Here is a 25,058-nt window from a genome sequence, read left to right on the forward strand (position 1 = left end):
AATACGAAATAGTTTATAACTTTGAAAGAGGTTCAAATGATTTCCTTTCAAAATAAAAAAAACTGCACCACATTGGATTGTCTCAATGCAGCAAATGTAGTAGAAGGTAGTGTGATGTAAGCTGTGATATTTTTTTATCCTTTTCGACCTTTACTGCATTTTTTGACCTCTTGGCACACTTAAAGTATGTAGGTTAGTAAAAAAGACAGTTAGACTGCCCTATAGTCCGGCACGCCATAAGTATGGATTTTGGATGTGCTTACTGACCTCAATTTGATGTGTGGTACACGGCACTCAAAAATCTGTCAAAATGTTTGACTTTGGTAAACTACTAAACTGGATGGCTTGACAGATTGTTGGAGTATTATGGGTACTGTAGTCAGGCTCCTGGCAGAGTGATACGTGCCACAACTGTTTGTGAATAGGTTCAATACTTTTGACTTATTTGACTGTTTTGTTTCATTCGATGTGCCAAAAAAGGTCGAAAAAATATTTCACCTTTTAGAATACAAAAAATCTTATTTTTCTTCAACCAGAGAGCCCCAAAGGAGGGGCCAAGAGCCACACTGGGCTCTGGAGCCTCAAGTTACAGACCCCTGATCTAGTGTAACTCACTCCAATCCAAACCTTTACAGTTATCGTACCTGTGGCAATAATAATTCCTGGTACCGACTTTTTGCTGGTAATGGGTCCAGATGTGTAGGGATTCTCTGACATCTCCAGATGAAGATGCAGCGAACAGAACGGCTGCGAACAGCACAATACAGCACACCAGAGATTGAAACAACAGGCACTATCTTGAGATCTTAACAGCTGCGATTGCAATTAGCGTTCCATTCAAAGAAATAGAAAAAAAAGTGCAGCCAACATGTTCCGAGAACGTTTTATAAAACAAAGATATCCAGCTCCCCTCGTCTTCCTCTTTTGGAAAAAAGAGAAAGGAGGAAAATGAGTGAGAGGACATTGGAGGGCATTTTCATTGTTTAAATTCCAAAGAAAACAAGGCATGTAATTAAAATTCCCCAAGATGCACTGATAAAACTGGGCAAAATTGATTCAAATCGTTTCACTCATCTTTCTGACCGAAGCCAACTGAAAATATCAATACAGCTTTTCAAATAACAGAGGTTGGGCTCTAGTCAGAGGGGAAAGGGGCGTTAAGAAGCACACAAGAGCAAAGTGGTCAACAAGCTGAAAGACATAACCTACTATTAACTGAAGAATTAACATTTGGTGGCAGTGAAGGACAAAAGGACTGACTTATGTTCTGTCGTTCCGCCAAATAAAAACTTAGCCAGATAATATAATTCACAATAATCTAACATTCATTAGTGCAGCGTGACTACAGGTAGTAAATTGAAATCACAGAGGTTAATAGAAAGTCAGGACCCCGCAAACTCTACGTGATGATACTCTGTGCCTTATGCTGATAACATTAGTGTCCCGTTAGGCATCTCTTCAGTCACTTAGGTGGCTAACAAGGCAGAATTACTGATAGTCAATAATGGTGAAGGTGTCATGGTGCAAATGAAGCAGATAAAAATTAAGGAAAAACCTTTGAACTACACACAATCATGAAGCAATAATATTATTTTAGCAGTATAATTTGCAATCATATTTTTTGCAACACAATTTTCTCTAATTATTCATTCTTGTCCTACTTTGTGGATTTAAATAATTACATGTAAATGTATTAACATAAACACCATAGAGTAAGTGCTGTTAGGATGGAGTGATGACATTTTGGGCCTTACTTTGGGAAACTTGTGCACACTGCAGGCATAAAAACAGCCATGAACTCCATGTAAGTACTGGCAAGTCGGATTTAAAACTGTCTGACTAACAGCGATAGCTTGACAGCAACTGAGTAATGCAGCACAATGACCCCAAACATACAGGCAAATTTACAACAGCATGGCTGCAAGCTGTCCAAGTTCAGACACCAACATGACTAGATATCAGACCATTAGACCTGTTGTCATGTTTCCAGGGAGAAAAGTTTATTTATGCCGAGGTACAAAACTGTTGAAGTCTTCAAGAACTCAGCAACTGCAAACTCAATGTGAGAGTTAGTGTGCTGTTATTTTGAAATGTTTATTCTTAGAAATTAATTCAAGCTGAGTATCTGGGTTTACACTTTTCTCACTGAATAGATAACATATGTATTCAGATTTTTGTGTAGGGCATAGAATTACAGACTAAAATATACGCATCTGGCTAATCTATTACTTAGATGATTTATTTTATAGTAACCATGATTAAAGTGTGTTTAAATACTGTCTGTTTATGTTGATTTCTGTGATTAGTTGATTAGTTTAGGTTGTTTTACACAATTAATGTGCAAATAAAAAACAAAGAAACAAATGTGTTAACTGATTAGTTGCTGTAATTAGAAAAATATAACTCATTTACTTTATGCAAAATTGAGGAATCAAAAACTAAACCTTGTGCCAATATTGGCTAGCTATCTAACTTTTGAAATCAAGCATTGAATAAAATGAAAAAAAAAATAATGCATTCTTGAAATTTTCTGTCATAAATTTAAACAATATTTCACTTCCATGGCACATACTTTGTGGTTACTTGCTGAGTTGGTTTTAAATAAGTAGGTCAACCGTATAACATTTATGCAAACACAAATGAGTTGCAACTGCGTAGTTACAATTAAAGTTTTCCACTCAAGAAAACCTCAAAACAATCACGCAAAACAAATAAGTATTATAGTTTCTTGCAACAAATCATTAACCAAGTTCCTGAAAAATAAGGTGTACTTAACTACTTTACATGTTCTTTTTTATTAAGGAACTGTTCACACAGTATATGGCTTAATGTAACATGAACCTTGCTCGAGCTGAGGTTAATAGGATTTATTTAATTTACTAAATGACAATTTTTTAAAAATATTTTTAACAATTAACTTATACTTTATTTTGAAAAGCAGCAAAGTTCTAAGAAATACTAAACCTTACCAGAAAGCAGCGAAGGTTATTTCCAGCTATGTCGGTGGCAGGAGCTGGCAGCAGCGCCCAGGTTTGTCCCTTGTTGTATGTGATAAAGGTTTTGATGTGATTATCCACCAATTTGTTGGCAAGATACATGCCATTTATCCCCTCAATCTACAAAGGACGACAGTGACAGAAATAAATTTGACCAAGTCAGGCAACAATACAAAAAAGATTAATCATATATATATATATATATATATATATATATATATATATATATATATATATATATATATATATATATATATATATATATATATATATTCCTAATTTTACACAAGAAATGTCAACCCTATTCCCAAATGAGACATAATTTTAAATAGCAAAAATTAGCAACTTAAATTGAAAAAGATTGTTTTAAATGTCAATTGCTCCTGGAAACGAAAACTGATTTAAACTCACATAAGGTAAAAACAGAATGCATTTAATTGTCTTAACAGAAAAAAATACATGTAAAAAAATTGGATTGCTGCTGCTCAAATAGACCCCCTGTTGTTGTAATCACACACAATGTCTAAGTGGGGCATAGATAACAAAGTCCTTGAGAAAAACTGACAACAAACCTTATAAAAGTCGACCAGTAGGTTACCGGCAGGTCCTCTGTTGGTTCTCAGATTCTCTAATGAAAGGATAAAGTAGACCCCAGGGGAGTCTGAGATATACAGGCTGTAGGTGTTGTTCTGATTCCACTCCTGGACAGCTGCAAATACCTGCTTCTCATCTGTGCTGATGATATGCATGTCCTGTGGTTGTGAGGAAAATAAAAAAAAAAAAAACTTAGACAAAGTGACAGGTGCAAAAGAGGCAAACACAAGAACATAAGAGAAAGGCCTTGTTATTGTGTGTGCATCAAACATTTCTGCACAGATGAGTGGTGCGCACTGTCCTCTCTAACATTAAAAGTGGCTCCAAATAAAAGCAAAAATCTACTTTATAAGATAATACACATTTATGACTTTGTCGCTTACCTTTGGAAGGCAATATTTTGGTAATTTCATCTCCTTGAAGGATTCCCTCATGAAGGAAGCAAAGTATCTGGGCCGTCCAGACTTGGTCACCTTTGTAAAGAACATGTAAATTTAACAAATATCACTCTCCTAATAATTACATATAAATGCACAGACTTTCAGCACATGTCTAAATATTAGTCACTTTGAGTTTCTGACTTAAACTTAATTTTAAATGTCTAACAGTGTCTAAAGATTGTAGTTTAATGTTTTTTTTGGCTCTTCAAAAGGTTTTTCTCCAAATCAATACAATTACTGCCATCCCCACTTCTATTCTCTTTTTGTGTTAACGATGGCATCTCAAGTAACTGATCAGTCAAACTCCTGACCTGAAATTATTCCAACCCCAGGGGTATGCATAATTTTGGAGAGCAATGTAGGTTTGCAGATGAAACAACAGACCAGTAGTAGTCTGCATAGAGATGTGAGGTCAGAACAGTCTAAAACTGCGGAGGTACAGTAGCAGTGAACTTGCTCCTATCACTATTCACAAACCCACTGTGTCTGTGGTGGACACATCAGGTTTCTTTCTGCCCTCTTCATAGAAAAGTTGAAATGGACAGTAAACAGTCATTAGGAAGGCCCAACAGAAAATAAAGCTCCTCCTGCTGAATTCTTAATTGGTCTGGTCAATTTAAAAACCCTGTGTCATTTTGCAAAACAAATGAGATGAAAAGCTTCCTTTGGCTGGCAAGACATTAACTACTCAAAAGTATTTTTACAAAAGCCCATCTTAGAGAAATATATCGATTTCATTGAATTGCTGTCACTTTGTTGTCTGGGTTTTTGGTTGAACAGAAAACTTAGCTTGTTTTGCACCACAGATTTGTCTGGAAAACTTTCAGCTCAAACACCCAGTTGCAAACCAAACAGTTTGAAGGATACTCGTACAACTGCACGGAAACACAATCAGTTCCTCAACAGAGATGGACCTGCACGATATTACTGTGAGTGCATATCTCCTTCCGGTGGTTAATTTAACTGGGTGCACTGCATGCTCCTATCGCAATTATTCCAGTTTGATTCCGACTGGAGTTTGTTTCTTGCAGCAAACCCAATTTCTCAAAATCATTTTTCCGTAGGAATGCCCAAAAATTGCTTGTATACTTTATTTTTTTATTTTTTAACCGTCACAGTGTACTTAATTTGCAAATTTGTATCAAATAAGCTCACAGAACCATCTCATTTCCCAGCTACTATAGGTTGCAATTTTAATATCTCTGGCTATATGTCAGAGGGTAGATTACACACTGCGATGCAAATTTGAGAATATTACTTGGCAGCAATAATTGTCTGAAATGTTGGACCTTTTCTGAAATGTGTTGAAGATTTTAAATATTTGAACAAGAATGGATGAGAAACAGCTTTCATCTCAAATAGGAGTCTGTTATCAAATGAGTTCATGTAGCTTAAACATCTCCCGAAGAAGGGGAAATTAATAAACAATGTGTGGTTGACTTGATAAAAGGCCTGTAATTGCACTTTTCTTCCCACAGTGTTGAAGGCCGAATAGAATCGGAGGCACTACAGATATTAATATTACCTCAATTATTCAGAAGGCTAAGAGGCATTGAAAATGATGCTGGATTTATCCATAGTGCATGCTGAAGATCTTAATGCACTACAACTATCCTCTCCACTTACAGGCGGGGCAACAGTACTTGATTACTTATTTTCTAATCAACTAGAAAGATGGTGTTTGTCCCCCAACACACTACATTAGGGCTCTAATGGAATAATCTATCGAAAATCAATGAGCTGCATTTTCCCAGGCCACATTTTTGAGGATGTTGCACTTGGCTGTTCTTTCTCTCCCATGAGACTTTGGAGGTGTTGAAGACTGCTTATTTCGTTGTAGCCCAATCGATAACCTCATTACTCTTTGTCAAGTTAAATCCAACTGCCCCCAGCAATGAAAGTCACAAGAAAGTCATCTGTGCCACCGCAGCTGTAGCAGTAGACGCCCTCTCTGTGTCCAGTTATATTCACCACCATCTTTCTCATGTCTGCCTCCGCCTTGACATTCAATCTCGAGTGAGATGAATAAATTGCAGCTAAATGCAGTTTGAAAGCTTTATTGAATCACAACTTCAGCTGTGGAGATTTTTTTTTCCATTTCCTTGCACATTCTTTACTCTTAAATAATAACCATTGCAATAAAACTAGATTACATGTGTTGAAAGATAAAGTGGGTCATAATTGCATTGTTGAAAGAAATATTTTGCACACTTTAAAAAGGAAAAAAAAATAGAACAGCGAATGAGCAGATTAAAAATGAAAAGGAAACATCTGGGGGGGTTTGAAAATAAAAAGGTGCAGCCGCCAAGAAAAAAACCATCATGAATTCTTCAAAACTTAGCTGGAATTGAATGAGGATGATGAAATGCCGACTAAAAGACAGAAAACAACACAGCAGTGGACAGAAATCAATGACAGTGGAGAACATTTTAAAATTAAATCTCTAATGATGACCCTGAGTGCGGCTGTCTAATTTAAGTCAAAGTCAGGGTGAATTGGAATAAGGACACCGAGCTGTCTATTCCGAGTTCCACGTGCTCACAGCTAACAAACACAGTTGTCAGGTGTGAAAACTCAAACACTGAGCTTGCCTTGACGTGAACGAGACAAAACATAATCAAAACATACGTTGAGCGGCGGGGGAACAGGTGCTTTGGGAAAAGCCATTATGTTGCTTTGATGGAAAAGCACAAACTGGGTGCACATGAGAGCAACATATAAATAAGCCAAAATAAATAAAGAAATGACAATAATAATATCAAAGTTCAGACGGCAGCCTTTAAATAAAAAAAGACAAGGGCAACTGGTAACTTTCATCAATAAAAGTAATCTGCTTTTGTGCAAACCTGTGTAAAAACGTATTCGTCCTGTACGACTAGTGAGTTGGTGTCTACATATCCAGGGAAGAGATACTGTCTACTGCCCTCTGAGCATCTCTGGGCTCTGCATTTGACGTACTGAGCGCCTGCAAAGAAAAGAAGCAACAAATTTTAGACATTAACATTTTGACCAAATTAGAGCTGCTGTGCACTTCAACATTTAAAGTTCAGTCAAAATGATGGATTCCAATTTGATTTTAAGACTTGTGCAAATGCTTAGGGGTCACTCAGTTCAGTTCTCATACACAGTCAAAGTTGCCAGCAAACTCATAGTGGAAAATATGTATCTTTAAGATACAACACACGATCTTCTGGAAAAATCACGGACAGACCTGATGTTAAAAGATTGTTATTAAATACCTATGAAACTAAACGAACCCCCAGTCAGTGCTGTGTGCACAATTTACATGTCAAATACAAAACAAAGATGATTTTAAAACAGAAAGTAAAACCATACAGTATGAAACCAATTAGAGACTAATTCATCATACCTTTTGTTGGTTTAGTTGACTTTACCTCTTAAGAAAAAAACCTTAATGCTTAAAGGCAAGAGGTTTAAACAAAAGTGCTTTTATTAAAAATGGAATATTTGAAGTCTACAAAGAACACGGTTTGATTATCATAAAATGCTGAGGATGTTTCCAGGTAGTGAAGCTCATCAAGGTCAGCGGTAATTGGTTCTAAATCTATTGCAAGAACTGCTGGGGAAAAAAAGGGCAGAACAAAACTGCCTGTTTACCAGAGCTCCAGCTAAACGCCTTAAAGAAAAAAAGAATAAACAAACATAACAGCAGTCCTGGTGGCAGCATGGAAAGTCACCTGTGATTGGTTAGTGTTCTCTTATTGGAGCTATAGTAGTTTTTTTTTTTTTTTTTTTACTTAATGGGAAATAAATCTGTCTTCTTTATACAGCTCATTATTAAATCAGTTTTTCTTGTCCCAAAAAGACATCGTTTGGTTTAATAAATTAAATAAAAAGCTTTATTCTGGGTTTTTTAAAGTTACTATGTAAACAAAAAAAGATGTTAGTGTTACTTTTTTTTAAATTAGCTTGATTAGGTAAAACAAGTACGCACTAAGCACATTAGATGTGTAACTATTATGAAAATTTTCCCCCCAAAAATTAGTATCTCAATGTAAAAGCTTCCAAAAGTTTTATTTGGCAATCTTTGATAAGTTTGGAAGTTTTTGAAACACCTGCATGCCTTCAGGTATGTTATGCAACAATTCATTGATAGTGAATTTTGTCAAGTTGATTTTGTCAACATAAACTTAACTTTTATTAGCCGTGACACCATTTTGTAGATTCAGATATTTATTTTCTTCCTTTCACAAATCTCATGGTGGGAAGGATTTAGCTTTTAGTTAAGAATTTTAGCATGTGTGTAGACTTCTTTAGGAAAGTCAGTTAATTTAATTTATGGCACAAAAGTCTGTAAGTTGTAATTACTTCTGAAAACACTAGAAGACATGTACATGAAAATTACAGGTGTCAAAATACCTGCTGTCACATGTGCAGTTCAGTTTCTTCAAGTAAGATATAAATAACAAAATGCTGGCAATGTTATTAGATGACAAGTGTTTGTAAGCTAATTCTGATCTATTCTTCTCCCCTCAAGACAAGTATTCTTTTTTTTTTCCACATGCAAGAAGCTCCCGTAATTGGTTTGACAGAATTTCTGACACCGTTTAAAATGGGCTAGCTGAGGTTTGCCTATAGAGCACAGGGGATAGATTAAGAAGAAAAAACATCCATCAGCCCACTAAAGCTCTCAGTTTTTGCCAGGAGACACCTATTCAGCTTTACTTGACTTTGGGGAGCGGTTTGAGCAGCAGAACAGCTGTAATCTTGCCCGTGACCTCGCTCTAGATGAGAGGCACGGGGGTCCTGTGGGTCTTGCTTCAGCAGACAACGGGAGTTCAGCACTCACGGCCTTTTTCGATGAGCGCCTCAATGTGGACCACATCTGATTCTCTGTCCAGCCCCATTACCGCCCTTAAAAGAATGAGAGGAGAGGAAGAAGATAGAGCGGGGGAGAAACAGGGTCAGTGGATAAGAAAAGGATAAATGAGAATTAGAAGAAAAGAAGGGGAAGGCTAATCTGAGTATAGCAGGTGTAGAGGGACACCCTTATTCTTAGAAACCCATAACAATGTGCTTTTTATCAGTGTAGAATCTCTGCCACCAGCGGCAATTAATCCCAATTCACCAAGGTATCAACAAAGGCAACAACAAGGGAGGGGAGGTGAAAGAAACATCTTATGTTCCCATAAATACCTACCGTAGCAAATGCGTGTTTGTTATGAAATGGTAGGCATCTGCAGAGGTATTTTGAAAAAATGACTTTCTGATATTTAACAAGCATGAGGAGGTTCTCAAGAACAGAAATAATGCATTGTTTCCGGTGCTGCTGTGCCTGCTGAGCTCCTCTAATTTCTGAAACATCTGACTGTTCACACATGTGGAGGGGACGTCCTCCAAACCGATGTCCTTTCTACTCTAGCTTAAAAAAACAAAAACAAAAACAAAAACTCTTTGCTGGACATGGATCATACAAAGAAGCAAGGTAACTGGGCCCACATCAATATGCATTGCCTCGCGTCCGTGTAGTTGAGATTACTAAATGAGAGTGACAAACAATAACAGCATGTTGTGTTGCAGAAGAAGAAACACAATGTTGTTCCCGGTCTACGTGAGGTGGGTGTAATGGGTTTTGCGCCTGAATGCCATAGGGGAGATCTCCTTTTGACAAGAGGTTACTGAATTTATGAACATCATCATTATGCAAATTACTGTCAATTATCGAACAAAATAGTTCACGAGCAAGGTCCACTTTGTTATACCAGTAGAATCTGCCGGGCATCACGTTGTCGTGAACGAGCTGCCATTTCCTCCCAAAATCCATGGAACTGTAGAGCTGGAGGAGAAAATTAAAGGCAAGGCAGGTTTTAAGGGAGGAGATGTTATTAAGGAACTGGGGTGAAAACAAAATAAAGAAAATGCAAATGAGTTTGGCATAATTTATCCCATTGTTTCCATGCAAAGGTTGACTGTGGAAGCTACCTTGTTTTCATGACTGTAAGCCAGTATCCAGTTCTCATTTGTGGGGTGGAAGAGGAGGCTCAGGATGTGGAAGTTAATGGGATACTTCTCAAAGCTAGCCCCTTCATCTGAACTGATGAGAACAGCGCTCTCTACCTCTGGGTCGCTAAGCATCATTATCTAAAGTACAGAGAGGAGATGCAGCATTAGAGAAAAAAGAGAGAGGAGAGTAAAGACGTATGCTTGTGTGGCAATTTTAAAAACAGTAATTTGATGGCAGGACTGAGCTTGAAGGAGAGCAGACGAGAGATAAAAGCTGCAGGGAGAAGCTGACCTTCCTTTTGTTGGTAGGGCACACGTACAGGTAGCTTAATACTGTTCTTGAAACCACTTTGTCATTGAGTTTGGTGTAGGTGCTGCCATAATCAGTAGACCTGAACACAAACAAACAACATAACTCATGTCAAAAGAGGTTTTGTAATTGCCTTCCAGCTTTTGTCTTAAGAGATAAGACAAAAACTGTATGAATATTAAGAAACGTATATGCATTTTTAGCTTTTTTTTTACAAGGAAGATTTAAAGAAACCCTTTAAAAAATGTATTAGCTTAGGAAAGCATGGCCACTTTCATATGAACATTTTGTTGCAGGAAACAGGTAAAGCCTGAACATAAGAGGCTTACACTCTAATTATTAGTCTTCAGTTTTATACTTTGACACAGCACACAAACTGTGAACATGTTCTCGTTCAGTTTTGCCAAATAATAGGGGTGTAACGATTAATCGATTTAATTGATATATTAATTTAAATTCTTACAAGCTAATCAGATCAATTTATCTGAGGCAAGTTGTTTATCAAATTGACCTATATCATTGTAAAATCATTTTAAAATGAAATAAATCGATTAAATCAATACTACTTGGATTGAGACATTTTACTATAATGTATACTTGACCAAGTCCCATCATAGCAGACAACACATATGATGGCAGCAAAAAAAGGATCAAGCCAACATTACAGTTTCATATGTAGAAACACTTAGAACAAAGACATGTGACCATACGGTGTAGTAGAATGTTTGAATAATGCTCTGATTATTTTTATGAGGAAAAACAACGGTGGGTTGAACTTTATGAAACTAAAAACGTGAATGGAGTTGCCATTAATTCTCGTTTACTGGTTTGTTTGTAGATAGATAGATGGATAGATGACTTTATTAATCCCACAATGGGGAAATTTCATTTATCTGTGGAAGCAAAAATGACATTCAGAAATAATCTATTTAATATAACATCAAAAAAGGACATATTAATACTTGTACACATGTATTAATATGTACATGTGTACATATTAAATATGTATGTACACATGTTTAATTTACACTTGATTATCTTGGGAGAAAAACAAGGAATCTGGCCAACTTTACCTGTATGGTAAAGTTACAAGGTATTTATCTCCAAGTCACACTGGTTGAAGTTTAGGCTAAAGATGTCTTGGATCCATTTTAGGTAAGGGAATCGGATCATTCAAAATAAACCAATATTGACTTTGAATCGTTTCAACAACCACAAATTATGATATAAATGGAATCCTTGTTCAACTTACTCCTGCTAAAAAATGTTGTTTAAAATGTGTTTCATAAAGTTGGGCATAATTTAAAAAAAAGTGAATTTTAACTTTACTAATCTTAAAAATAAAATCAGTCTTTACAGTTTTTACATGATTTTGTTCTCAGTTTTTGTTTTTTCTAAATCAAATTTAAGAAACTTTGATAGAAAACAACAGCTGTTGGAGAGTCTTAAAAATAGACATAAGTGTGTAAAAAATAATAATAGTATTTAGAATGATGAAGAATTTAATGTCCCTCTATTTTTTATTTTTGCTTTACCTGACGAGGACCGATGAGTTTGTCATTCTAGTCTTGGTGTTGCTTCTTGGGACAGACAGCCAATCGGCGCTCACAGTTCTGCCAAATGTAATTTCACAGCCTAATTGGATTCACAGTCTGCTATCATTGTCTGCGCATTAATTTGAATTGTCCCTTTTTGCCGTTGACATTGTTTTTCACAGACTTACCCCTAAACACATCAGTATTTGAGCTTAAGTGCTCCTCTCAAATGGCATAACTGTCTTGGGCGGCGCAGGTGGAAGACGGCCTCTTTAATTGATGCCATTACAGAGTGAAGCTTCATCACAAAACACGGAGAGTTTAGATGTTATGTCTTCATCACCAACTGATCTGTTCTCCGCATTTTTCCACAACAAAAGCTAGCAATTGTATACATTCATCATCTTATCACAAAATCCTTTACCTGCCTTTCCATTCATAACATTGGGCTCACTGTTTTTCTAATACCCAACGTAAGTCTTTGTGGTACTCTAATTTACTTGTAGGCTATTGTTAAGGAGACACCATGATGATGGAATATCTCCTGTACACAATATTGAATTTTAAAGTGAGTCAAGTCAGGTGTAAATCCTGGAGGTGCCTCTGGAGAAACAGATATTAATTCGAAATTCTATGCTTGGTGGACTGATGGTCTCTTTTTTTACATGTATTTCAAAACGAAATGAGTTCTCTGCAGGCTTTTGGTAAGGTGAGAGTAGGTATGATAGACTCTGGATTGGGCTCTGTGGTATAATCCTTAATGAATTCCGTTTTTTATTTATGACCTGACAAAGCACTGTAGCTCAACCCTCAGTACATACAGCATAAAATTACTTTGGCAATATTGTCACGATAGCATGTCAATTGCTCCTGAATCAAAAGGTTACAGATGACAATCAATCAGGGACTCCATCAGAAACGTTCTAGGTCAGAAGAGAAGTACAGCAGGCCCACAAAAAAACGGTGCACAGATCAGACATCCGGCTCATCTTTTAGAGGCAGCCTTTCAAAAAGTTTCTTTGGTGATGATGGACAGTACGTAGAGCCTTTTTAAAAAGGTAGCTACAGTGTTACTTGTGTTATTTATGGAGCTGCAGGAAGCAAAAAGGAGGATGCTTCAATCTGTGCTACTTCCATATCCTTTATTAAAACATACTTCATAGTGGCTTGTGCTGAAACTTGATTGTTCATATCCCAACAGGAGAGAACACCATAAATCACACTTACAGTATACAGCGCTGCAATGAATATATTATTGTTGTTTTTTAAGCCTGATGCCCTAACCTTTATATTAAGATTGAAAAGGAAAAATAGCAAAGATTGAGGCAGGTAACTTACCTCCAGAGTGAGCTCTCAGTAACAGCCCCAAAGTTGAAGTTGTATAGCTTAGTCAAGATCAGAATTACCTGCGGAGGCAACAGATACACCTGATTAAATTAGAGGACTTTTTAGGCTAACAGCTCAACAGTTCATATTTTCTGTGTACACCTAATAATGTGGGTCAAATGCTTCCCAGTTGCTGTTTCTTCCGTAATTAACAAGGACAAGTCATCTTAAAGTTTTCAGAATATGTCAGTATAAAGGTAGAAAAATTGTCATCTTTTCTATTTGGATTTGACACTTACATGACAGCTAAATCTGGACTTCTCTGATCAATGAACAAGAACAAAAGCTATAAAGTTGATTGCTGCTTATATATATATATGCTTATATAATATTTTTTTTTCATTCTGGTCTGATTTGTCCTCTGAAAAACATTTTTGGAATGCCCTCTGCTGAATCCTTTGCCATTGGTTTCTGCGGAAGCTGAGAAAAAGTGGCCTATAAAAGCACGCCAAAGCAAGGAGTGCGGAGTGAAATGGTGTGCAAACGCATTATTGCCACTCCAATGGCAATATAAATGACTTCCCATAGGAATTCTCATAATTCAGGATAGAAGGAATGATGGGTTAGAGACTTTGGGACATAGTGTGAAGGGAAGAGAACTGATGATGGATAATAATGATCCAGGGACTAAAACATGACATAATATGATGATTTTTTCTCTCTCTCTTTTGAATAAAACCCTGAAAGATAGGCCGAAAGCTCAATTACAGTGAGTTTAAACGCATTAACCTTACGGGACCCATGGAAAGACTTATTAAACCGTGTTAAACCCACAAAACACTGAGCGGAACACAGACAAGCCACAGAGTCTGCTTTGAAAATGTTAAAAACCCAATTGACCCACAATTTAGCCATCACACGGCCACTGCATGGCTGGGACAATCTGCATTACAGGTTAATTAACCAATCAAACAGAGAGATAAGCATTTGCATAACTAAATGCACCATGTCTGCAAGGTCCAACGCTGGAGTCTGAATCAATTTGGAGTACAGACTTACTTAAATGGCTGTGATGTTGGGCCTAATTGCTTGCTTTGAAAAATAAATGCAAGTAAAAAACAAGTCCTGTCAAAGGTGTTGATTATTTGTCTTCTCAATTCTCTTTTTGCAAACAACAACAGCTCCATGTCATGGATTATTATAAATACCAAAAGGTCAAATAAATCAAAAATAGATTGAAACAAAAAGCTGTTTTTTCATAGCTACTGGAATAAGATCTAAAGCAGTTTTGACTTAATCACTGTGTGAAATAAACAGATGCTCAGCTTTTAGACTGCATATTAAGTTAGATTTAATCACGTCAGAAACTCTTAATAAAATTGAGCGCCATTACAATAATCTAATAAACATCAAAGAAAAATAAAATAGAGGCATAATAGTGGCAAAAAATACAAATAGTCATTTTAAAGCCTTCTCGTTGCCTACATTTTTTTTAATCAAACCTATTAAAACAAATATTTTAATGTTTCTAACATCCTCTTCATCAAAATGACAGAGAGAAGAAAGCAGAATTTTAGTAAATTGCTTAGCCTTAACATTTTTATGTTTTTTTTTTCTTATGTATACCACACTTTTACTTAATACCAGATGAGAAAAAAATCCAATTTGTGCTTCAGCTTTAACTACTACAAAGTGTTCTCTCAATCTTTTCTTCATGATGACTCCACCAATGGGGCATTTTTTTGACATAATTACTTTTGGAGAGTATAATACTGGCTTTTTAGGGACCAATCCTACAATCCAACGTTCTAAAATGACAGGGACAAACTCAGCTAACAGGCTGTAAAAACCCCTGCTGGCCACATGTAATATCAGTTAAACCCCAAGCAATCCTTCCAATACCTAAACATACATGTTGAAATAATACATGCATTCATATTAATATTCAGAGCTTCTTTGCACAAATTAACCCTGAGATAAGAAACAATTTGAAAGATAAAACTCCACAGATTCTGAATATACTTGAAACACTGCTGTAGAACTAAAACTTAGCTATGGTCAAAAGAGTATTTAAAATATTCCAGAAGTGTTGGTGGAGGTGGCTGCAAACTCGTGAAAACCTGTAAACACACCACTAAAAGCCCAAACATGCCTGTCAGAAGTCAGAACTCATCTGTCTCCCTCTCTGGTCACCCAGTGGGAGCCATCTCCAGAGTACTGAATGCACTTCATCTCCCAGCAACCTCAGTGTGCACTTCCTGGATGTCACACACCTGACTCTCATTCACTCAATCAATAACAGTCTACTTAAGCACTGCACCAATTTTTTTGTGTAACCACGCAACATTTGTGACACTCTCCCTTTATTACTTAGTGTTGTATTTGAATCTGAGCTTGTGTTTTTTTACCCTGTTTCTAAATCTGTTTGCCTGCCCCGACTCTTTCCTGGATCTTGACTACCCCGTCTCTCCTCTGATGATCTCATGCCTGTTATTGACCCCTGCCTGCCTGACTCTGATTTAGCTCTGTGGACTTTTAGCTAAACTAATAAAACTGCTGCAGTTGGAACCAGCAGTCTGCCTGCTCTTGTGACAATCCCAACAAGCATCTCAAAATGTCCAAAATTGCCTCAACCAACAGGCTATTATGTTGTTTGCTATCAAAGCAATGTATTGAATGAAAACTTTCTACAGGGCTACATCCAGGACAGCCGACAAAGCAGCTGTTTTAGCTGTGATGTTTTGTTGTGACAATGTATATTTCCCATTAATATAAGGTCAAATATTAAACAAAAAACAGATGAAAAGTCTGCAGTGGATCCTCCTTGATTGTTCAGTGTCATCAAACGGCAGTAAACATGCTCTCTGCTGACTTCTGCAGTAATAAACAGGAAGAAATGTTTAAAGCTCTGTTCAGCAAATAAAGGTTAACCTGTTTGATCCCTATCAACTGTTCTGTTTCTTCTCTTTTCACCACTGATTGCCTGGTAGACCTGTAATTCTTAAAAATGGAGCCATTGAACTGCCGGAAAAATTAAAAAAAATGAAGTGCTGGCAAACAGGCAGCATGGATTACATGGAATAAACTGTACAGATTAGCAGCACTGTGATGGTTTTGACACTTTTGGTAGAATTTAGGTCAAAAAAATAAAGTTTAAAAAAAGAAATTAAACCTTTTCCTTAATAACAAGTTAGACCAAACATACAAAAGGTTGCCTGGAATCTTTTATAATAAAACCCTAACAAAGTGAATCGGGCTCAGTTTTACATCATATAATTTTCCACTAATATATGAAATGTTTGTTAATACTCAATAAAGATGTAATTTTAAGAAAACACTCATCTTTTTACTCCATGGGAGGCAGTGCAAACCTAATCTTTCTTTTTGGAATTCCCATATCCTATTTAATCATTCACCAATATCTTTCAACAAGACCGTATAGATGTAACAATTCTGATAATTAGCTTTCAGGCTTCCCCCACCAGAGGGGGCAATCGTCAACAACAAGGCAACTGCTGTCAACAAGTTCCAAATTTGGCTCATCAACAAAGCTGACCCACCAAATTGAGTCAGAGATGATCCACCTCAAGGATCAAAATAGGTTTAAAAGTGTAATTATCAAAAGTGCATCTCTAAAGATTGATGCATCCTTGATACGTTCTGCACCTGTGACAGGTCAACATAGAAACTGTGCAAACTTGCTCCGCACAGGACCTGAGCACGGTTTGCTGTGACTTCTTTAACACAGACCCAGCAAACAAAGCTGCATTTACCACAAAATTCTAAGAGTTTATGTTTCAGGATTGCTTTTATGTAAATTCTCCCAACAAACAAACACAAAATGGCTTCCAGAATTATTTTGAGCCTTCAAGGTAAACACAATTCTCCATGCATATCATCACTCACTTGCATACATGAAATTAAGTTAGAACTCTGCAAGGGCAAAAGCAGTGCATTTATTCATGTTTATGTTTTATTGATGTGAGCAAAGAGAGCTTTGCCTCAGGAAAGTCAACCAATCATTTTTCAGATTGGTTCTCACCCTCTTAGGACTTGGGTTTAGTCATCCTTTTATTTCAACATTCAGTTTCTTTGCTTTCTTTTTTTCCTCTTGTTGGTCATTCGTTCATTCTTTCAATCTCTCTTTTGCTTTTTTTCTTCCACTTAAGCAGAGGCTGTCTTTGTCTGTTACAGAGATTTCTTTAAGACCTTAAAACGGTTACAGCAGCCGGTGCTGTTTGGGCATGCCAAGGGTTTGACTTTCTCAGATAGCTGACAGGACAACCTCCATGGCAACGAAGGTGTTACCGCCATAACATCACTGTGATATACTGTTTCAGCTCAAAGCAAATGTCTCTTGTGCACTCAGAGTTGCACACAGTGGTCCCATGAGGCATGCGGCGTTTGCAGCCTGGCTGTTGAACTAAATCATGCATTTCCTAATTCTACATCAATCAATTCATAGAAAAGATAAGTACTCAAATATAAAACTGCTATAGTGCTTCACCGCATCAGTTGGCACAAGACTTTTAACAAAGCTTGCGATTCAGCCACGTATCATCTCTGCAGTGTGCTGCATTACGGCCATTAATCAAAGGAAACAGATCTTTCTGCACATCAGCACAGCAATATGGGGCTTTTTCCAAGCAAGCTTCAAATAAAACCTGTTGCTTACTCATCCCTCAGTGAACCATCATTAAAATGGCAACCCCCAAATATTGTTTCTGTCTAATTAGGTAGTTGAGACAACAAAAGGGAATCTACATTTAAACATTATATTTCCGCTCTGTTCCTGTTCCAACGTTAAAAAACATCAAGCAAAAACAATAAAAACGTGACAAGTGCGGCCACTTTTTATGTAGATCCAGAGTTGTTTTTGAACATAACTAAAGGCGACAACTGTAGCAGCTAAATTAATTTCCAAGGGACCACCCATGTTGGTGTCAGTGTGAATGATGTGAGTCGTCTTGTAATAATAATACCGCCTGATGCTCATTTTTTCAAACAATGTAACTTTTGGGTATTAGTTTCTTAAATAGATAATAGATACTTTATTTATCCCACAATGGAGAAATTCTTCTCCACGTTTTGGCCCATCCCCTGGGGGGTGAGGTGGGCTGCGGGCTGGCGGCACTTGGGGGTTGGGGGCTGGCTGGGGGTTGATCTACAGACCCTTTGGTTGTTGGATGACCTGCTCTACCGCCTGAGCTAAACTGCCACCGCCCAACCATTCTTATGATGGTTGTCAGTAATGCATGGTTTAATGCTGCACTGCTCTGATTAATTGTTGATTAATTATGAATGACGTGAAACAATTTTTCGAATGAACTCTGACAATCCCCAGACATTTAAATCAGACAACTGTATGAAATCTCCCTTTTAAACAAACTTTGAATGCTTCCTGTGTAAAGTTTTTTGACATTGCCGTGTCTTGATGGTCACATAGGAGCAACAATGGCAACAAACAAATGCTAAAAACCCTTTAATTTCATCCTTTTCTAGGGTCAATAGTTTTTTGAAACACAGTGTAACAGAGCCAGAAAAATAATGATAATAGTAATATAATTAGACCAATTTATAGAACAAAGCTTAGGATTTATGTGAAAGAAATGGTATTTATGTGGCATTTTTAATTTGTATAATGTCAATCGTAGAGCTTTATGCTGACAAAAAAGGGTACAATCTGTGAAAGCAAAAATGATAAACCTCTAGCAACTTGTTGCCTCTTTTTGTTTGCAAATCTACACCATCTTATTTGTTTCAACTAATTTACCCCCTTTTTCCTTTCTTGTACCATTACCCTCCATCTTTAACATCCCACTCTCCCTGTCTTCTATCCATTCAAAAAAATTATACACACAAATAGAGTAAAATTTAAATGTAGCCTTAAATACAAAAGGAGTTTATACAAATATACACGTAGTGTGCCCGAAGCTACACAATCCCCTATTGTTAACAGTCTGTCCAACACAATAGACCCTCAGCTCATTTTGTAAAGCTGCTGAACAGGACAAGTAAACTAACCTACTAACTAACTAACCAAGTGGTGAATGCTGGTGGATGAATTTGTTAAGAGAAGAAACTGCTACTGTAGACATATTAAGGTTTCATTCACACTAATAGCACTGTGGACTCAGTCAGGATATTGCCAGAAAGAAGCTTTGATCAGGAAAAACAGCCAGGTTATTCTCATCTATCAACTTTTATGTCTAAATAATTGCCCTCAGATTACTTTCTGTACTGCAAATTTTTTGCTCTAAACAAATGTCTTAGTTAATGGCTGATACAGGAGTGGTTGTAATGATTCTGGTAACTCAAGCCAATGACATGTTTTAAGTCATTGATAAAATGGAGTCACATTGAGCTGGAAGGTCATTTAAAAGCGATGTGTCCTTCAAGTAAGAAGTAAATAGTTGATGTAAAAATGTAAAGGACCATAAAGTGATAAGCCAAGTCTTTCCAATAATGCTATTATGTAGAGAACGATTGCAGGTACCAAAAGCTGGTTGATAAATGTTTCACATTTTTTTGTAGATACAGATACAGAGGTTCATAATTATGCAAATGTCACCAATCACCAAATCCCTATGAGGAGTCTTTGGATCCAGTGATTGCCAAAGGCTCCCAGCTGGGATTTTATGTTCATTTTTTTGCTTAATAATTTTACGTTTTTAAAAAGGTAAACCCACAAAACCCATAATTTATCACAATGGACTTGTTCAATCTCGTCAAGTTAATCAAATTCTATAATGAACTTGCAGAAAGTCCATTCTATAGGAATAACGATAATAGGCATAAAACTGTCTGCAGAAAAATGCTTAATATATTAGCTGATGTTGCATATTTTATTGATTTTTTCATCTTGTGCTCTGCAGTGCAGGATTTAATTGCCAATCAAATACATCCTACTCCAACAAAAAAAATGGAAATTTTGATTTAAAAAAATAAGTAAGAAATGTTAATTTTGAATTGAAGAGTCCCATGTTTGTGATTGAGCAGCTTCATAATTGAAAAGTTTTGTGTGAGATTGAAAAAAAAAATAGCATCTCTTAGGCACAACTCCTACTTTGATTGCTCTGCATTAAGTGAAAGGACAGCTCAGCACTTGTGGACTAACCTAATTTGCCTCTTTTACCACAAACCCCAAAAGGCAGCCTAAATTGACCTTTAACATGAAGCAGACAGATCAAGTTAACAACACTGTTTGTGCTATCATCTCTAATTTAGGAGCATCTTCTTTGAGAGAATAACGAGAAATCCGTATAAGCCTGGATTCCTTGCTTTAAAGCTGTCTAAGAAATCTGTAACTGATCTAAAGTGTTGCAAAAATTCTAATTTTTTTTCAGATTTCTGAAAAAAAAATAAAAATAAAATAAAATTAAAAAAAAACAAGCATAGCCTTTAGTAATTGGTAATACGTCTCAAAACCCCCCCTTATAATTCAAAAGTACAGTGTTGATCTGATCAAACTATCTCATCAAATAGCTTTAAACTTTTAACAACACAATTTAATTTAAAATCAGTGGATTATGTAGCGGAGAAAAGCAGCCCTGCATGGAAATGCAACACTTTAAAGTAGTGAAGTGTTTACGCAATTGACGTAAATCAGCTGATTGAGTCGTGGAGAAAAGTGGCTTTGCGTCGATATGCAACTCTTTACGTTGTAATGTGTTGCATAACGGCGTAAAGCCGCTTTTCGTTGCATCAGAATCAGCTGATTCACATTGATTGCGTGAACAGTTGAGGCATTTGTCAAAATGTAAGTGTTATTTAAGTGTCATCGGCGACATCTCTGGGGTAAAAAGGGTTCATCTCCAACTTCAAGGGTCACGTGTTTTTTAAGGCAGAGCTTAAAAACGTGATAGAAAATTGAGTTGCGACGTGTGAATACCAGAGTCTTGAATGAGGAAGCTCATATATACTTTTGATTGGGAGTGGGAGTGAGTGATTGGGAGCCACTTGAATGTCCGCAAAGGGCGGTGTGAACGAAGCTTCGGCATAACTGCTGTTCTTCCGAGGACCGATAGATCTAGTTGGCAAAATGCATTTTCTTGACTGCTGGTTAAGGTAAGAGTTAGGGTAGGTCAAGGTTAGGTTAGATTGTACCAAATCAATCGATGTCAATACACGGCTCGATAGAGAGATGCTGTACAAGTGTGTGTGGATGAATGTGTTTTCTGTCATCTCTTTCTACTCTTCCCTGACAACAACTGGTCGCAGTAGATAGCTGCCCTCACTGAGCCTGCTTCTGCAGGAAGTCTCTTTGGCTGTATGTGATTGTATGTGCATCTTCTCAGTGCAATTTTCTTTTTTTTTCCATAGACAGTTTTCAAATGCATTTAAAACATTTCTTCCTAAATTGAACAGGATTAAATTCTAACAATCTGAGTTGATTCGATTATCTTTTTTTCCCCTCGCTCGAGTTTCTCCGTACGTAAAGACTTTGATGAAACAACATCATTTAAATGGCTGCAAAGAAATGAAAAACATATCATTTTCAAATTTGTCTGCATTTCTTTGAGTCTTGGAAGCAAAATTCAGAGACTCTGCAGGTGGGTGGAGGAGGGAAAAGCACATCTTGATTGCTGCAGAGCGAGGACGTGTCCAAGGCAGAGCACTTAACAGAGAAACAAATGTCTTTTAAGAGAAATGCCACGATCGCAGACAGGATTTGCTCTGTCCTCATCTTATCCACGGACTAAATTGATTGTTTGTACTTTTGTTGGTGAAAACATACTCCGAGGGCTGCTGCTTTCATCAAGTTAATCCCAGCAAGATGCCCCTTGTGCATTAGTCTGCTGTCCGTATGTTTGCTCATCCACCCAACTCCTAAGCTTTGTTCGTATAGCTCAAACGCTTCAAGCCTGAGAAGCTTCACCAATCAATTGAGTCCATTATCGGAGGGAAATTTATGAAATGGGTTGAATATAAAAGGGTTTCACTCCAAATGCCGCTCAATTGTTGGGAGATTTTGTGAGCATGTCGAGCTTTTTTCTTTCCTTCCAACAATAGATAATAAATTGCTGTTTGCCCTTAGTGGAAAAAAAAAAAAACTGTGATTAGTCTGCTTCCCTTTGAAAGAAGGATTTGGCTAAAAAGTACAAAAATAAATAAATAAAAACTAAAAAGTTTAATGGACCGACCACAGAAATTTAAAGTGCTTTTTTATGTGATCCAGTGCTGTGAGGGAACAACAAAGTGAGGTTTACAATTTAAAAGGCAGGAAAAGGACAAGTTGGATTGCAGCTTAGTTTGTTTAAAATTTAGTTTCCCTTTTATTTTATAATTTTTGTCTGTACGTTTGTGATAAACATTGATACTCACTCTAACAGACTTTTTCAAATACAGGTTTTCAGGATTCTAGTTTCAGTTTGGATCATTATATAAAGCTTGTGAGTATAAGCGCAGTGATGGCAACATTTGATTTGTCTTGTTTCATATTGAACTTCAGTCCAAAAATAGAGCTTGAAATTCAATCCATGTCGTGCTAAAACCAAACAAAAAATGCTCATGATTTACTGCACACATTTACAATAAAATGTATTTTGTCGTCTCGACAAATTTGTTAATCAAGATTGATAGGAAACCAAAAAAAAAAAAACATTTATATTTTATGACATTGACCCCAAATGTTGTTTATGAAATCTTATATCTGATTATTTTACGATAAATCTAACTCAATGTTTTTTTTCTTTAACTGAGACTTATTTGAACCTTGAAAAGTTGCCATAAAGACAAAAATTCAACACTAAGTAAACTAAATCATTGTGTCAACAAGTTTCTTTTAAAATAAAAACACCTTTGGTTTACTTTTATTTTTCAACTAAAATATTCACATCATCTACAGTTGTTATTTTACTCACTGGGCCATTTGTTCAACAGCCACAGAAGAGAATCACTCTTTACGCTACGCTCCACTTGCATAAAGAAAGAAAAGCTGTTAATTACCATGTATGGGGGGGGACAATAGAAATATAAATGTAGTTCAATACTATTTATAATTTCATCTTTTTTTTTTTTTAAAAGAGCGATGTATTAAAAAAACACTTTTTTTTTAATTTGGAGAAAAAAAGGAAGAGAAGCTTATTTTGAAAATGAGTGTTAGGTTATTCATAGAAGCAATAATCTCCAAAACAGGGCCACCGGCTTTTTGTTTGTTCCAAAAGAATATGAATTATGAGCTCATGCCAGCACTAAATCCTGTGGCAACATAATTAAGCACAAATAAACAGTCAAATAAGCTCATACAGAGACCTAAAGTGGAATCATGGACTGTCCATTAAATATTTTCACTCTCTGTTCTAAAGAAATGCTTAATGCCACTTATTACCTGTACTCTGTATCTAAGTAACAGACACAAATGTGTTTATTGGTTTCTATTTTGATTCTAAACCTTTTTTGGACATTTAAACAAAATGTAACAATACAATCATTATGTTATATGCTTTTTTGAAAGAAAATCAAATGTAATTGGTTTGGCTTTAAGTAAAATTCCGGCATTAACTAGAACACCTGGGGGCAGGAAACTGACTTTTTCAATGTTATAAGTTTCAGAAAAATGTGCATATATGTTGATAAAGGAGTCAGTTTACAAGTCAGTTTATAGTCAAATGTAAAAGATAAACCTGTTTAACAAAAAGTGTATAAAAGTGACTATTTCACACATTTTGGGTTGATTTGGAAAAAAACTCTTTGCATTCAACTACAATCTTGGAAAAATGAAGTTAATAAGATTGAAAGTGGAAATTTCCTCGAGGACCCAAACTTGTGTGTAAATCCCAACATAACAGGAGAAGCCAGTAGACCAAAGTGTTAAGCAGAAAACAGAAGCATTAAATCTGAATTGAAAGGCTTTTTGCCACTGCTCTATGAATGTGTGGAAAAGCATTTCTGCCATTCTTCAGATTGGCACTTTGTGTTTCAATTTAATCATTAAAACAAAAATATTGTACCTTTGTGGTTTGTGTCTGCAACGGCTTTGCAGATGTTTGGAAAATCTGAAGCTATTCAGTTCTACATGTTCTCCAAAAACATGTTTTACTTTTGTGTGGTGATTGATCATAAAGTGTTTTTTTTTTCTTTTTTGTGTGATCGACTGACAAATAGACACTGCCCCCCCCCCCCCCCCCCACATCGAAAGACAGATGGAAATGTGTCCCCAGTCCCCCGTCCACAACCTTGAACAGGATAAAGGCGGCATATAAAAAATGTTTGGAGAACTGGATTTTGTCACAACCTCTTCCAAAAAATTCACTCCCCCCTTGTTTTCTAATTCACATTGCCCCTGGTTTTAACAATAAATGATTACTCAATGAGAAAGCAACCAGTCATTTGAAAGAATTTGTTCCAGAATGCCCAGTGACTGAGTACTCTGTTTTCTAAATGTGCCATTCTGTGTTTGGACGTTTTCCATCATCTCCATTGATTGCATAGAGCGTGTGGTGCTACGGGTTGGGTCTTTTGTAACTCACAAGATAGGAAAAGCAATTTTCCCCCTGCAACTAATACATTCCTGTCACCATAAAGTGCCAAGTCAAACAATTATTTAAGCTGACTGCCACCTGAGAAATCCTGTCATCTTTAAACATGACAGAACCTGCTGTATTGCTTCAGGCATTACGCTGCTTCAAGGTCCAGTGGTTCACAACACATGATATTACCAAAAAAGGGGTCGCACGATGACCTGATTGGGGAAAAGAAAAAAAATCAATAATAATTTCGATCCATTGTTAAAGCATTCACATTTGGTCTTTTAATTATCATTATAGCATTTTAGAAGAAAAAAAAAGGGTTCTTTTCTAGAACAAAGTTTTGGCAGAGAGGCAGTAGGTCATTAGAAATTAGCCTCTGAGTTTTGGGCAGGACCAATGGTGCAGTGTAACCCTACCTCCAT

The 25,058-nt window shown here is 36.5% G+C and overlaps 1 protein-coding gene across 1 annotated transcript in view; it reads right to left on the bottom strand.

Moving 5' to 3' along the window:
- LOC101171026 (VPS10 domain-containing receptor SorCS3) overlaps positions 1 to 25,058 on the bottom strand; it is a 51,378-nt gene that overhangs the window by 20,886 nt on the left and 5,434 nt on the right. The window contains exons 2-11 of the mRNA XM_004077342.4: positions 13,178 to 13,245; positions 10,287 to 10,386; positions 9,974 to 10,132; positions 9,754 to 9,827; positions 8,841 to 8,905; positions 6,877 to 6,995; positions 3,974 to 4,063; positions 3,569 to 3,748; positions 2,970 to 3,116; positions 645 to 747 (exon numbers count right to left, since the gene is read on the bottom strand). Of these exons, the coding sequence (XP_004077390.2) occupies positions 645 to 747; positions 2,970 to 3,116; positions 3,569 to 3,748; positions 3,974 to 4,063; positions 6,877 to 6,995; positions 8,841 to 8,905; positions 9,754 to 9,827; positions 9,974 to 10,132; positions 10,287 to 10,386; positions 13,178 to 13,245 (1,105 nt within the window). The remainder of the gene's footprint in view (positions 1 to 644; positions 748 to 2,969; positions 3,117 to 3,568; positions 3,749 to 3,973; positions 4,064 to 6,876; positions 6,996 to 8,840; positions 8,906 to 9,753; positions 9,828 to 9,973; positions 10,133 to 10,286; positions 10,387 to 13,177; positions 13,246 to 25,058) is intronic.

Source organism: Oryzias latipes, chromosome 15 (assembly GCF_002234675.1).
Source record: "Oryzias latipes chromosome 15, ASM223467v1".
NCBI lineage: Eukaryota > Metazoa > Chordata > Actinopteri > Beloniformes > Adrianichthyidae > Oryzias > Oryzias latipes.